This window comes from Melopsittacus undulatus, chromosome 11 (genome assembly GCF_012275295.1).
Source record: "Melopsittacus undulatus isolate bMelUnd1 chromosome 11, bMelUnd1.mat.Z, whole genome shotgun sequence".
Lineage (NCBI taxonomy): Eukaryota > Metazoa > Chordata > Aves > Psittaciformes > Psittaculidae > Melopsittacus > Melopsittacus undulatus.
Window position 1 is genome coordinate 12,900,012 of NC_047537.1, and position 14,677 is coordinate 12,914,688.

A 14,677-nucleotide genomic window follows, 5' to 3' on the forward strand; every position below is an offset into this window, starting at 1 on the left:
TTTCTTGTGGGGACCATAACTCCACACACTGCACCTTGCTCCCATCAACAGGGAGCATGTCCCCTGCACGGGTCTACACGGACCCTGCCCACTCTCACCCCCGCAAGAACCCTTCACCTATGCACCCCATAGGGACTCTTCTCCTGCTAGGACCCTTCCCACACTCATCGCTATAGGGCCCCTTGTGCTGCAAGGCCCCTATAGGACCCTTCCCACTCTCACCCCCAGCGGACCCCTCTCTCGCTCTCCCACGCCCCCTCCTCAGCGGGCGGTGCCGGTGCCCCGGTCTCTGTTACGGGGGGGGGGGTGGTGCCGGTCCCCGCGGTCCCGCCGCGCGCCGCCGCGGTCCCGGTGCTGTCAGGGGCGGTCCCGCCGGCGGTGGGCGGAGCTTCCTTGAGCTGCCGGTGCCCGGCCCCCGCGAGGCGCGCGGAGCCCGCCGGCCCCGCCGCAGTCCCGCTCCGGCGTGGTAAGGCCGAGTGCGGGCGGGGCCGGGCCGGGGGTGCCGGAGCACGGCGCGTTCTCACCCTCTCCCCGTCTCTCGCAGCCGCTCACCGGGTACCGGGACCCGCCGGCATGAAGTGGGGCAGCCGCCGCTGAGGAGCAGCGGGACAACCCCCCCCCCTCCCCTCCTTACCCCACAACCAGCACCCTCCCCGCCGCACCCCTCAACAGCCACCAGCTCCATGGGGCAGCGCCGCGGCCGCTGAGCCCCGCGCCACCCGCCCGCCTCGCCCCGCCATGGGGCCGCGGCACCTGCTGCTGCCGCTGCTCCTGCTGCTGTCCCTGCAGCTCCTGGCCCTGCTGCTGGCCGCGCAGGCGGCCGGGCCCCCCCGCGCCAAGGGCAACCGGACCCAGGGGGCGGCGGCGCCGCGGCGGACCCCGAAGCCGGGCAAGGAGCTGCTGAACCAGACGCTGGCGGGTCCCGGGGCTGCGGCCCCGACGGCGCTGCCCGGCCGCGGCAAGGGCGCGGGGAGCGGCAGGACGCCCTCCGGCGGCGGGGGAGGCGGCGGGGGCTCGGCCCCGGCGTACGAGACGTGCTGGGGGTACTACGACGTGAGCGGGCAGTGGGACAAGGAGTTCGAGTGCAACAACAGCCTCACGGGCTTCCGCTACTGCTGCGGCACCTGCTTCTACCGCTTCTGCTGCAACAAGCGCGCCGAGAAGCTCGACCAGAGCCTGTGCCGCAACTACAAGAGCCCCGAGTGGGCCCACCCCACCACCGCCAGCGGCGTGCTGCCTGCCGACGGCAGCGACGGCGCCGATGGGGACGCCAACAAATACGACCCGGACAAGGACAGCACCAACGCCACCGTCTACATCTCGTGCGGGGCCATCGCCTTCGTGCTCATCGCCGGCGTCTTCGCCAAGGTGGCCTACGACAAGGCGCGGCGTCCACCCCGGGAGATGAACATACACAGGTGCGACCCTCCCCCTGCTCCCGGTGCTCCTTCTGTCTAGGGACACCCTCCTCTCCCCAGGTTCCTCCTTTATGCCGCCTCTCCAAGTGTTTCCTCTTTGCAGTGTCTGTCCAAAGGCTTCTGTATCGTCCAACCCATCCAGGGGGTCCTCCTTTTAACCACCCACTTAAGGGCTTCCCCTTGTGTGCAGCCTGTCCCAGAATTTCCCTGTGGCATGACCCCTCTTAGAATTCCACAGGCTGCTCCAGGGTCCTGCTTTTGCCCCACTCTCTATACGGTTCTTTCCCTGCACGACCTGTCCGAGGGGTCCCCCGAGTGCTGCCTGCTCAAGTCTTCATCCTCTGCACTGTCTGACCACGCGTTTCCCCCTTGTGCCACCCTCCCGAGTATTTCCCCTATCCAGCGGCTGCCCAAGGGCTTCCCTTCCGTGCTGCCGGTCCAGAAGAGCTTTCACTCGCTCACGCGTCGAGGGATCCCCCCGTGAACTGCTCACAGAGGGGTTTCTCCTTTGTGGGGGCTGTCCCAGCCTTCCCTCTCTGCACCACCCGCAGCTTTCCCCCTTTTCCTCATCTACCCAGGGGTTCCTCCTCGGCAGTGCCCAGGGACAACCCCACCCCGCACCCCCATCCTCATCCCCTCCCCTGTCCCTCTCGGGGGGGACCCGTCCTGTGCCCTCTCCCGGCCGCGGGGGTGGCACCGTGCGGCACCCTGGCTCCCCGCAGCCCCGTTCAGCACCGCGGCCGCGGACAGCTCCGCACTGCCCCGCTCTTCCCTCCCCGATCCTCTCATTGACTCCCCCCGTCCCCGCCTCCCCTATCGCCCCTTGATCCCTCCCATCATCAACCAGACCCCCTGTCGCTTCTTATTCTTAGATCCCATCTCCCTCTGAGTCCCCTATTTTCCCCCGGTCCTCCCCAGCTCTCCTATTGCCCATGGGTCCCCCCTTATCCCTCTGACAGCACAGACCCCCTGAACATCATGGGTCCTGCTATGCCTGGCCCGGCTCAGGGGAGAAGTTCAGAGAGTGCGAAGGCAGTTGCTCCTTCTGGCCTTTGCAAGGAGAGTTAAGGGAAGCGCTGGCAGCAGGGAGTGTTCTTTCTCTTTCTTTCTTTCCCCTTCTAAATCGGGATAACTCGAGCTAGTGTTCTGTCCGCTCTGGCTGGCTGCTCAGGAAGTGCTTTGGCATCCTTTTCTCTGTGGTTTTACACATTGCTGTGACAAGAGAGAACACTCTGGGCTTGTCAGGGAAAATCCTGTTTAAAAGCAAAAGCTCAGGCTTCCGTAACAGTTCTCCTGTTGGACACATGCATGTACTCTCTCAGTTCCTAGTTAGTTTTTGATGGACTTCGTGCGTGCTACGAATCCGGGAGGTTCCTATGTTTGAACATAAAAATTAGTGAGGCGCTTCTGTATAAGAGCAGTTTGTGAGCATGAGTGGGGCGAGCCCTCATCTCTAACTGGTAATGATTCATAAAGGAAGAATGGAAGAAATTTTAATCAAAACCATTAAAATCATTGACCATATTTTTAAGGCTGAACTTCAGTCACAACCAACAGTGTCTCATGGGAGAAATTGTAGCTTTTTACAAAGAAAAAGAGATAAGTGATGCAGACTTTATGTCTTTAGGAAGATGTGTTTTATTTAGACGCCTCCCTTTGTAAATGGTGCTGGCTAGTGTGAGTTACTGTGTGTTCAGTGGGGACAATAAGTAATGCAGGTTTATACTTGCTGAGGGTCTGGGCCATGTTTTCAATCACAAATCTGCTCTGACTTTGAAAGAAAATAACTTTATGGTGTTAAAACCACTAATATCTTTTAGGTCCCTTGTGTCTGTGCAATCAGGAGTCCTGAAAGTACCTTAGAAAACGGGTTCTTTTAAGTGTTTTCATAACCAGGGGCTCAGTCTCCCAACCACTGAGCTCTTCTGGCTTCAAGGCAACTTTTTCTGGGCCTTTTCTTCACACTGAATTTGGAAATCTGATTTGGGTGCCCATACGTTGCTTCTCCTCTGGCTCCAGGGTTGGATCCGACAGCCTGTAAAAGCAGAGACGGTGTTGCCAGACTCGTCTGAATTATTCCTGATGTTTTAATTTCTTTGATGCTTGCTGTTCTTTATTTAGATAAGTTCTGGTAAAATGATTCACCTGTGTGTAGAAGTATGAATGGCAGATTGAGTGCTCGGAAAGCTTGGCTTTCAGAGCATTATAAGGAGTTGATTGACTTCTATGATATGGTAGCTGGTAAAAGATTATACCTTTCAGATCTGTGTTACCTGAACTTGATCAACATCGCACGATGGTTTAAATATTATGAAGGGCATCTCCAGCAGACAGGGGCTGCATCAGTCAGAGGTAAAATGCTCCCAGCGCCAGAAGCAGAATGCAAATATGAGGAGAGGTTTATCTTTGTCTGAGAACTGCTGCTGAGTAACAGGGAAGAAGAGAATCAGAATGTAGGCAGGTATTTGTGTCTGAGATTGTGTCACTTGGAGTTAAGTGTAACACCCGGAATAATTCACTGTAGTGATGGTAAGTGCATTAAATCTCAGCGTGCATCCCAGCAAAACCCCTGGGATGAGGAGAACGACAAGTATAAACAGAAATCATTACAGTGGGCTAGAAAATACACACAATGAACAGTATCCCACACCCAGGGAAGATGAAGCAAGGCTTTCCTGCTCTTCCCCATAAGCAAGATCACACTTTCAATTTTATTCATCATAAATGGTTGGTTAGCAATACTCTGTATAGATCTTATTTCTCTGCTAAGTTCTCATCCAGCTTTTACAGAAGACCCTTATTTACTCAGAAAGAAGGCTTTGATGGAGGGAGGGCTCATTTGATGTCCTTTGATCGAAAGGAGGGTTTGCAAATTCACAGGAGAACTGGTACTCTCATGTGAAGTGGAAGGATGTCTGTGCATGGAGATATGCGTGTGCATTGCCGAGCTGAAAAGCTGGGCTTGTTTTCAGGCACAACCACGTCCCTTTAAAGCAGAGGCACTGCTGTGATTCTGGGCTGAGCAGTGACAGTAGCTGATCCTTAAGTTCCTTTCCAAGAGCAGCGAGTGGAAGTACTTTGAAAAACAGAAGCTAAAATATTCATATTTTACAGAAGCACTTGTAATGCTTTGAACTTGGCTAATTTTTTTAACAGTTACAGGATCTTCCAGCCTGACCATGTATGAATACCTCTTGTCTGGATCTTGCTTTGGAGTTATGCTGTCAGAACTAACACATGCTGGGCTCTGCGTAGAAACTGGGTCTGATTTCTGAAAGCCATACCCAGCAATGCTTTGCCTTTTGATGCTCTCTGATTGCATTTGTGACGAGGGCTTGGTTTTGTCAGTTTGTCAGAGCTTTTTCTTTTCTCAAGCACTGAGGTATTTGCTTTACTTTCAGTATGGGAATGAGTTAGGAAACCTTTGACGGCGAATGAGCTGTTTGTTTTCAATGCTGAGTATGTTTTTCTATAACAAGGAAGGGTGACCCAGAATATTCGCTTCCCATGGCCATGACCCTAAATCCCCACGCTACAGCACATAAATAATTCCCTGCTGGTAGTATTGCTCTCTGACCTGTGTTTAGCCCTTAGCAGCAGTCACCGTTGTGCTCTCTGCTGAGCTAGGAATGAACAAATTGGAAACTGCTTCTAGTTTGCAGCTAGGATTTGAAATGTTCCCAGTTCCTCGCTGCCTGGGAGCTGGAGGGAGGCAGTGGTGGTGATGGCACTGGGGGAAGCTCAGCTGTTCTGTAGCTGCTGAGAAGCAGAGCTGTGATTTTCTTCCCTAGCAAACTAGCTTTGTATCTGCTAAAAGGCCATCTTCTGTATCTGTCCTTGCATGGAGTGTGGCTGTTGAACGTTTTGGCTTTTGAAAGGGAGAATGGAAACAAGCACCTACTGCTCAGAGGGCTTCACATCACCCTGCTCCTTAGGGCATCTTTGTTGTTACAAAGAAGAAAGATGTTTATGCTACTCTTTACTTTGTTCTCTTCCTTTGCATCCTCTGCACTGTGAATAATAGCAGAGACTGGGTTTATACATTAACTTCCTTTTCCTATGTAGAGACCACAGTTAAATCGATCAATTTTTTGCCATTTTTCTTTTGCAGCTCTGAATTTCAACAGGAATCAGAGGCAATGGATCTGTCTGTCCACAGATGCTGGAAGGCTGCTGCTGCATGATGCTAACTGAAAACGGGAGGTTTTCTCTTCCTTCAGGCTGCCCCTCACCACGGCCCCTGTGCTCTGTGACTTCCAAACTGTGGCCACCAGTTCTGCTCTGTGCTGCTGTGTGGTGCTTGAGCCAAACAAACTTCACACTTCACATGTCCCCAGGGCAAGGAGAGGGGCTTTTAGCTCCAACCTGGCCTTATTTTCTTTCTTGGGTGCTGTCACTTCTTTCTTTCCCCTTCTCTTTGTGTTTATGCTTTTGCTTCTTATTTTACTCCGCTCTGTCTCATTCATCTGGCACACTCACATGCCTTCCATCTGCTCTTTGCCCTGCTTTGGATTGCTTATTCCTGATGGCTTCTGAGACTCATCTCTGATGTGCCCCGTTCCTCTTCCAGGCACAGAATGTAGGTCCGCAAGTGGGTGTCAGGCTTGCTTAATGTAAAACAGAAAAAGGCAAAATCTTGTGGCCTCAGAGAAGTACCTCATGACTAGTTCTGTTTCAAACCAATTCCTCACCTTGCCGTAGCTGGGGTAACTCCCATGCAGGGAGAAGACCTGAATCATGTTCTGTTGCCACTGAATTGCCGCAGCTCACCGAATCCCAGCAGGATGTGCATTTCTATGCATGTACCTATATGAAGTATTTTCTCTTTTGTAATGGGGAAGCTTCAGTCTGAAGCTCTGGGCAGACTTTGCAGTTTGGTAACTGTTTTTTGGGGGTCTTTTTACTATGCTGTCTCTCTGAATCTGTGTTATAAAGAGGCTGTGTTTGGTGACAGCACAGAGGCTACAGACTTCCACTGGCTGCTTCCGAGTGTTCTTTCTTTTTGAACCAGTAAGAAGCTACCCTCAGAACCATCTTGCCTTCACCAAATCAGTTCAGTGTCTTCAATTCCCATCTATTTGCTATTTTTCTGCTTTCTAATTAACTTTTTCTATTAGCAACCCTCCATCACAAGGTGTCAAGGGAATCCAGCCTAGCTCTGAACATCTATTTCTTTTAGTTTTGTAATCTCTTATATCCTTAACTAACAGTTGATCTGTGTGCCTTTGGAGATCAGACGCCTTTTAAAACTTCTGCTTTACATAAGAAGATCTGAACCTTATCAGGAAAATGAGATCATGGTGCTTCTTTGCTTGGCTTTGCCCCTACTCACATGGGCAATCTGTATTTCCTTAGATCTGTGTGCGCTGTATCGCATGAAAGTCTCAAATGTCTCATTACCCAGTAAGATAAGCCTGGAATTCTTTCACAATAAATATCTTGCTGTAGTTTAGCTCTTGCCCCAGCCTCCATTTGTTTCAGTGGACGGGCTCTTTGTGGAAGAGCAGTTTTCTTCAGTAAGTTTAAAGTCCCTTAATGGTGCTTACAACGTAGGGTTTCATGCAAAACCAGATACCCTGTGCATGAAGCTTCTTCTGTGTGCACTGCGGTGTTTCTCAAAGTGCTGTGTATCCACTGAGTGCTGTTAATCATAGAATCATGCAGTGGTTTGAGTTGGAAAGGACCTTAAAGCTCATCCAGTTTCAACCCCCTTCCATGGGCAGGGACACCTCACCTAGATCATGTCACTGGCTTTGTGCCTGCAGATACCAAGCACAAACACTAACAGTAAAACACTGGTTTTTGTACTGGCTGAGCTCTCAGCATCATTCTGGCAGATTTTCATGCCTGTGGAAAACCTATGAAGACCCGCTGGTTTTAATTTTGTTTCCATAAGCACAACCAATGCTTAGCTCCTTTTCCATACAGGAACACTGCTTCCCACTGCCCAGCACCCGTGCTTTCTTTACTGGGCGCATCTCTTCCACACTGTCCCTTTTGCTCTCTGGAACCTCAAACTGTCAGCCAGGTTGGTAATGAGGCCGAAACTGGGAGAGTGGAAGGTGGATGCCTGGAGGGCCCATGCCCAGCATGGCAGCGGGTCTCTGCTCCATGCCCTCAGTGATGCTGGGGATAGTAGGTGGCTTCTTGTTCCACCTTGACCCTCGCTGCCCTGGCTGCTTTCTGCTCAGTGTAACAGCTCTCTGCAGAAAAACTACAGTGACTGGACAAGGGGAATGGCTTTAACCTGCCAGAGGGGAGACTGAGATGAGCTCTTAGGCAGAAGCTGTTCCCTGTGAGGGTGCTGAGGCGCTGGCACAGGGTGCCCAGAGAAGCTGTGGCTGCCCCATCCCTGGCAGTGTTCAAGGCCAGGTTGGACACAGGGGCTTGGAGCAAGCTGCTCCAGTGGAAGGGGTCCCTGCCCATGGCAGGGGCTGGAACTGGATGATCTTTAAGGTCCCTTCCAACCCAAACAGGATTCTATGTAATGTCAGCTCTAAGATTTATCTTAACTTTTTAATTATAAAATCTTTACATAACCATGTATTTCTTCTTGGACCTGCTGTGTAGCTTTTCAAAGGAATGGGTATTACCTGTTTAAACCTGTGAGTTTAGTGACTGCAGTAAATTCCTTGCCCACATCACAGCAGTAGTAGGAAACATATTCAATTTGTATATTAGCATTAGATGTGCGAAGTACTTGTGTGAGATGTGCAGTCTAAGCACTGCTGATATTTACTACTTGATATATAGCCTCCAGAACCTTTACCTAAGGCAAGATCTTTACTTTCCAGTTGCTGATTTCACCTCATGTGAAGTGCTGATTTCACCTCATAGAGACATTAGAGATGATGAGCTCACAGTGAGGGTTCTTTTCTCATTGATTTATCAGTGTAATTCCTATCCTACTTCTATTTCAGATGAAATGTACTTTCACATACATGCATTCATACACTGGGTGTGTATCTGTAGTGTAATTATGTCACCCTTGCTTTAGTTTTGAGTTCACCAAGAAGAGTGAGTCAGGAAAACTGCCAGCCTCATTCTGTTATCATCTGGGGTGATGATACGGTCCTTTGTACATCCCTAAGTAAGTTTGCATTGAAAATTGTCATTAAAGCTGGTGTAAATTCCAGGAGCTTCACAAATATGTCTTGTATTTGGCAGAAAGATTTGTTTCAGAAGACATCTGGCTTTATTTTTAAGAAAGAATATTTCCTCACTTCTGCTGGGTGCAGGTGCAGTGTCTTAATGTTTAGCCTTTTTAACTTCTTAACTCCATGTGTGCATTCACCTATTCATATACACACATATGTAGGTACCCACCATATAGAATCACAGAACAGTTTGGGTTGGAAGGGACCTTCAAAACTCGAGTCCAACACCCCTGCAGTGGACAGGGACATCTTCCACTAGATCAGGGTGCCCAGAACCATGTCCAGCCTGGCCTTGAATGTCTCCAGGGATGGAGCACATGTGTGCTTAAGTGAAAAACCGTTCCTAGTGTTCCTCCCCACACACCCTGCTCTGAAGCATCAGCTCCTTTTGTTCATGGCAGCTATAGAGACCTGTTTTCTCTCTTGCTGACCTGGGGCTGGTGCATGTCTAGCACGCTGCTGAGCGCCTACACTTTCTGAAGCAGCATCCAGCAGAAGGAGGCTGCTTCCCGCAGGGGTTTGCTGGCAGCAGCATCCCCATCCTCGTGTTTCCCTCCATGGATCAGTTTGCAGAGGTGTTTGTGTAATCAATTAAAGCCCCATCCCTCTGATATCAAGAGAGTGTGGCCAGACACATGCCCTGGGGGTGATGCCAAGGAGGCAGCAGGGATGGAGATGATGAGAGGCAGTGTGCGCTTGCCTTCCCCTCTGCTGCTTCACAGCCGACACGGGGAGTGACATGGAAAGAAGCACTCAGCTAGCAGGAGCTGCAGTGTGGGAGCCCATCTCGTAGCATAGCACAGGTCAAGGGCAGCACGTGGCTCTGTGTGGTCAGCACTTGAAGCTGGACAAGGTGTGTGGCAGATCAGGGGACAGGCACCAACCCAAGCCATGAATAATGCATGGCTGTGCCCTGTGCCACTTGCTGGTGGTGGGAATCCCTCTCCCTTGGGGAGACCTGGCCCTTCCAGGGGAGCTGGACAAGTCACCTCTTTCTACTGGGTTAGCAGGAGAGCATAGGGGAGTCTTTAACCTCACTCTTATTTTGACTCATAGTGAAATTCTGGCTGTGCTGAAGTCCTTTGGAGTTCTGCCACAAACTCCATCACAGCTATGCTTTTAGCAGGCATTCAGCTCAGCCAGACACTGCTGGTTTTATTGTGCTCTGCCAGATCCATTTGGTCATTCTTTTTCCATTCTTCCCCAGATTCACAGGGGCTTGGAACTGGAAATTCTGTTTTCTGACACCTCTTGAGGTCTCCAAGAGAGTTTTTCAGAAGGAGAGATTTTCAGAGGGCAGTAGAGTGAAGCTTTGCACAGGTACAACTTGCACTGGAGGAAGTGATCAGCTCTTCCCATCACCTTTTCCTGTCCAGCATCTGCAGACATCTCTACTCTTACTTCCCACAGGCCACAAGTGTTGGAGCTGTCACCAAAGCTCCCATTGCCTGCACTAGAAGGGATACCTGTGCCCACACTATCAATTAGTGTTGAAAATCTGTGGATATTGGGGAAACAGGACACTGCTTTCAAAAAGGATGTGGTGAAGGACCTGAGAGCTGTTACCTCCTTGGTAATCAGCACAGCAGATTAACTCTGGTGGCTGGGTTGGCAAGTTGGTCCTTCACAGCCCCTGCAATGTCATCTTCTCTTTGGCTACAAGGTCCCTTCAGCCTCTGCAGGTGGATGTTCCTGCTGCACTCTAGTCCCCCCCATCACACTACCTGATGTATCTCAGAGCTCACTGCAGAACCAAATGCAAGCTCACTTCTTACACCAGATACTCCTCTCTGGTTTAACTCTTTGCTTCTCCCTGTCTCCCCAGTATCTGTGTGTCTTTCTTCTCTCGAATCCAAGAGCAGGAGGTTATGTGTGGAGTGGAGATACCATCATCAAATAGAGTCCACGAAGTCCTTGCCTAGGGCACTGACATGAGTTCTGCATTTCCACAGACAGGTCCTGAAAAAACCCTGACAAATATCCAGGGATACCTGGGATGGGTTTTATTGAGATGGAGCTTCCTTGGCCAGTGAAAGAGGCATGAGGCAGGAATGAGACTTTCTCAGTGATACCAGGCAAATCCTTCCTTCTTCAGTGCACAGACCACTTAAGAGAAAGGAATTTCTCCCCATGGGTGCAAGGGGCAAGCAAATCACCATACTGGTATTGCTGAGGTCAGGAAGCTAAGGCACTGATAGTGGTTGGGGAACATGGGGGTGTCTCACAGCGTGAGAGTTCCTACAGGAAGAGCCTGGGTCTGCAGTCAATGGCATTGCTGAGCCTGAAGAAACACCCCTGGAGTCCTTGCTTTAGTCTGGGTCTAGAAGGATCGGGGTCAGGTTCTTTGTGGGATTCTCTCCGCTGTGTTTTGAGCCTCTTTCTTTATGGTGCTTGGGGCTGGACCCTCTAGTAGGGCAGTGTGATTTGGCTACACAAGCTTTATGGAATCGCTGATTTGCTGAGGTTGAGGCACAAAGAAGCTCCTCTCTCCCCTCACACATCACCATGATGGGACCGAGACGTGAATATCCTTCTCATAGGTGCTGGACTTCATGATCTGCCTGGTCTTCACTGCAGTTTGTTCCTGCCCATTCCCTCTTTTTTGTGCTGCTCTGCTCACTTTCTCCTTCTACTCTGGTTTTGTCACTCCTGCCATTACCCTTCTTCCAGTTTGCCTTCACTCTCTTTTTTTCTTTAGCAATCTATTGATTTCATCTTTTAACATTGGTGTCCCAGTTGATGCCTGACCTTGCTACCCTACTGCTTATACCCATCCCTTCTGGCTTTTTGTATTCATTGGCCTCTTTGCAGTCGGGTCCCTGTGTTCATCCCACTGTGGTTCTTCCCAAAGTACTCAGTGCAGAGCTGCAGGAGATCCTCTGCTGCTGAGATGCCTGAGAGTGGGACCTGACCTCCTCTGCTTCCAAGACATCAGTGTTTTTTCATCCCATGCTGCTGGTCCAGCACTGGTGTGGAACAACATCCCTGCTGTCACTATTTATACTCTGGGTTTAAGTGGAAAGCAGCGTTAGTGTTCTCACAGGAATGACATGACTGCAAACACTGTCACAAATCATTATCTCAGGATATGATGCACAGTTACGCAGCGCTGGCTACAGCGCGCGGCACCACAGGTAACATGTTGCAGCAAGCGAGGTTTGTTTGCCTGAGATAAGAGGTGTGTTGTCATAGAGAGATGTTTGAAGTGTCTCACAGCCTCGTGCAGGTGATTAAGGTGCTGTTGACATCAGTGGGACTAAACGTACCCGAATGGCTGCACATTGAAGGCCCAAAAGTGACTCTATTACTGTATTATTGTTGAAGCTTTTGCAGTGGACAATTAGCTGTACCTGAGAGACTCCTACTGCCCAAATAATTCCCTCAGTGTGACTGACCTTCCACCAGCACAGGACTCAGCCCTCCGTGCTTTATGGAAATAAACTGGATCCCACACAACAATGTGATTGAATTGGCAAGGAACTAACTGGTTGGATCCAAGTGTGACTTTCTCCCCCACCTATAATGTTTTGTTCTGCTGGTGCTGAACAGTCTTCTTTTTTCTCTGTTAGATATTAAAGAAGAGGACAAAGAGTGAGCACTGAGGACACATAGTTTGGTGTGTTCAGGGCATAAGAAGATTACACGCTCAGTACTGCTGAACTCATGTTGGTTAAGTCCCATGCGATTATGATCTAGGTCTGCTTTTGATAGTGGTGTTCATCTTGTGTAGTCTGACACGTCAGACATCACTTTCCTGTGTTATCTTCAGTCCATCTGAGAGTAGCAGTCTCCTCTCTTCCATGTGGCTGGCACCTGACTAGGAATCATTTCCTCGTTATGCTGTGACCAGCAACTAACCCAGAGAGCTGCTTTTATTACTATTCCTTCAGGATGAAAACCAAAGAAAAGATTAAATTTGTTCTTATCACCTGAGCTGTATCATTGTTTATGGTCAGGATCAGTGAGTTCAGGTCCTGGCTGTAACCAAGGAACAACCAAGCATAGTCTTATGAGAAACTGCTCACAAACTGAAGTACTAGCCTGGTTTTGTCCTTGTGGAGAGCAGAAGGCTCAGGGGTTTGTGGAGACAGTGTTCTCACAGGAGAATGGATATTTGGTACATGAGCTCTGAATGTAGGCTCTCAGGTAGATCATGTCTGAGGGAATAAGGCTGCAATTGTTCCAGAGTATATTCACTTCAATTGCCTCTGTTCTCTTTAGTGAATGGAGGTGAATTGTCCATCCAGGAGGTAGGGAAGCTGTCTCCTTTGGTCTCTATCAGTGCCTGTTCAGAGAGTGGTGTCAGTAGGAGAAAGGACAGCAGTTATCACGAGACACAAGCTGACCTGCAGTGTGAGGTGATCCTAAACTCACAATGGTAACAGAATTTATGTTGGAAGGGACCTCTGAAGGTCACTCCTCCTGCCATCTGCTTAAATCAAGGGCAACTCCAGTGGTAGAGGAGGTTGTTGGGGCCTTATACAGTTGCTTTTGAAGACCTCCAAGGATGAAAATCCCACAGCCTTTCTGGGTCTCTGTTTCAGTATTTTCCTATCTCACTGTGGCTTTTTTGTTCTTTTATAACCAAATGAAATTGCCCTTACTACAGTATGTGCCTTTTGTCTTCTTTGCCTTATACCTCCAAGAGCAGCCTTGCTCTGTCTCCCTTGCAGCTCCCCCTTAGGGGGATGCAAGTCCTCTGTTGGCCTCTCTTTGTCAGGTTAAACAAATTCTGCTTCAGGGAGAACTAATTTGTACTCTTCCATTTCCATCCTATCAGTACCTCCAGCTCCACTTCCTCATCTTTGTGTTTCTCTACTGCCTTTTTCTACCTCATCCCACACAACCCCTTCTGAGTGTATATCAGTCACTGACCTGACCTTTCCTGCCCGGCTGGCTCTATTATAATAAGTGGCATATAGTCTGTTAGTGTTATCCATGTTGTCATCTTCCTCTGTACTCTTGAGTGATTGCACTCTTGACACTAAGAGTGTCTTCTACAAGTGTTCAAAATGAGCCCAAGCCACTATGTGCTAGTAGATAATGGTCCTAATACAATCTCTGTGATTGAAAAATGACTCTTAGCATTTCTATACTGCAGCTACCATTAAATGGTCATCTGATGCTTAATATATCTTGGAGATATGTACTAAGGTCTTGGTTCTGCCAACCTGCTGTCTTTAGAAAGCGTGTTGTCTCCAACAGGATGTACTGGATGCTGGTGCCAAATAGAGGCCTCATTAGTTTCCCACATCCTCCCCAGTCAGCAAGATCTGTAATGCAGTGGGGAGCTATTTGTCTGGAAAATCATCAGGATTATTGGTGGTTGAACGAATCCTCTACTCAGGAGGGAACCATGCAGCGTCTCATAGGGCAGGGACCTCAGGCCCTGCCTTCTAGTCCTTGTCTTGCCACTCACGTTCTGTATAACCTTGGGCAAGGGGCCAGAATTTCAAACATGTCCTCTAAATTGGTGCCCAGTTTGAGAGACTTCAGGCATGACTGTAAAAGATGGTGGGAACCCACAGATCTGTGTCAGTCCATGGGGATTCAGTGTCTTTTGGAGAACACCAAATACCGCTTCTTTTTCTTCAGTGAGGAGCAAACAAAAGGAGCCCTGACCTGGGACATGCCTAAGTACCCATCTTCATATTCACCTCTCTCTCAGCCTATCTTAGCACAAACCCCCTGTGTTCTCATGCCCTTGCATGTTACAATCCCTTTACTCTGTGTGTACCAGTATGTGTCCACATACGCATATGATTGGTTATAGCCTCTATGCCTGCTCCCTCTGTAAACAATAAATCATGAAATAAGGTTTAAAATATTCTTATTGTGTATAGGGTGGTTGTAAACTCATGTAATCCTGCTCTGGAGCCACTGAGAACTGAGTTTTTTTCTGTAGAAACAGTAGTCTGTAGAGGAAATGAACTGGAAAATGGAAGAGACTCAGGTCCCAAGCTGTTTCTCATATGAAAGACCAGAAATATGGCATTTAAGGGATGCTAGTAGGTAGCAACATCAGCATAATTCTCATCAATATGTAATGGAAGAATTTCTTCTCCTTACATCTTTCTTGATACCCAAGGTGACATCAGGCAT

General features: G+C 49.4%; 1 protein-coding gene across 1 annotated transcript in view; it reads left to right on the forward strand.

Annotated features, from left to right (window-relative positions):
- The first annotated feature begins 738 nt into the window (after positions 1 to 738).
- Positions 739 to 14,677, forward strand: part of SHISA6 (shisa family member 6) — a 224,954-nt gene continuing 211,015 nt past the window's right edge. Inside the window, exon 1 of the mRNA XM_034067781.1 lies at positions 739 to 1,418. Coding sequence (XP_033923672.1) covers positions 739 to 1,418 — 680 coding nt within the window. The remainder of the gene's footprint in view (positions 1,419 to 14,677) is intronic.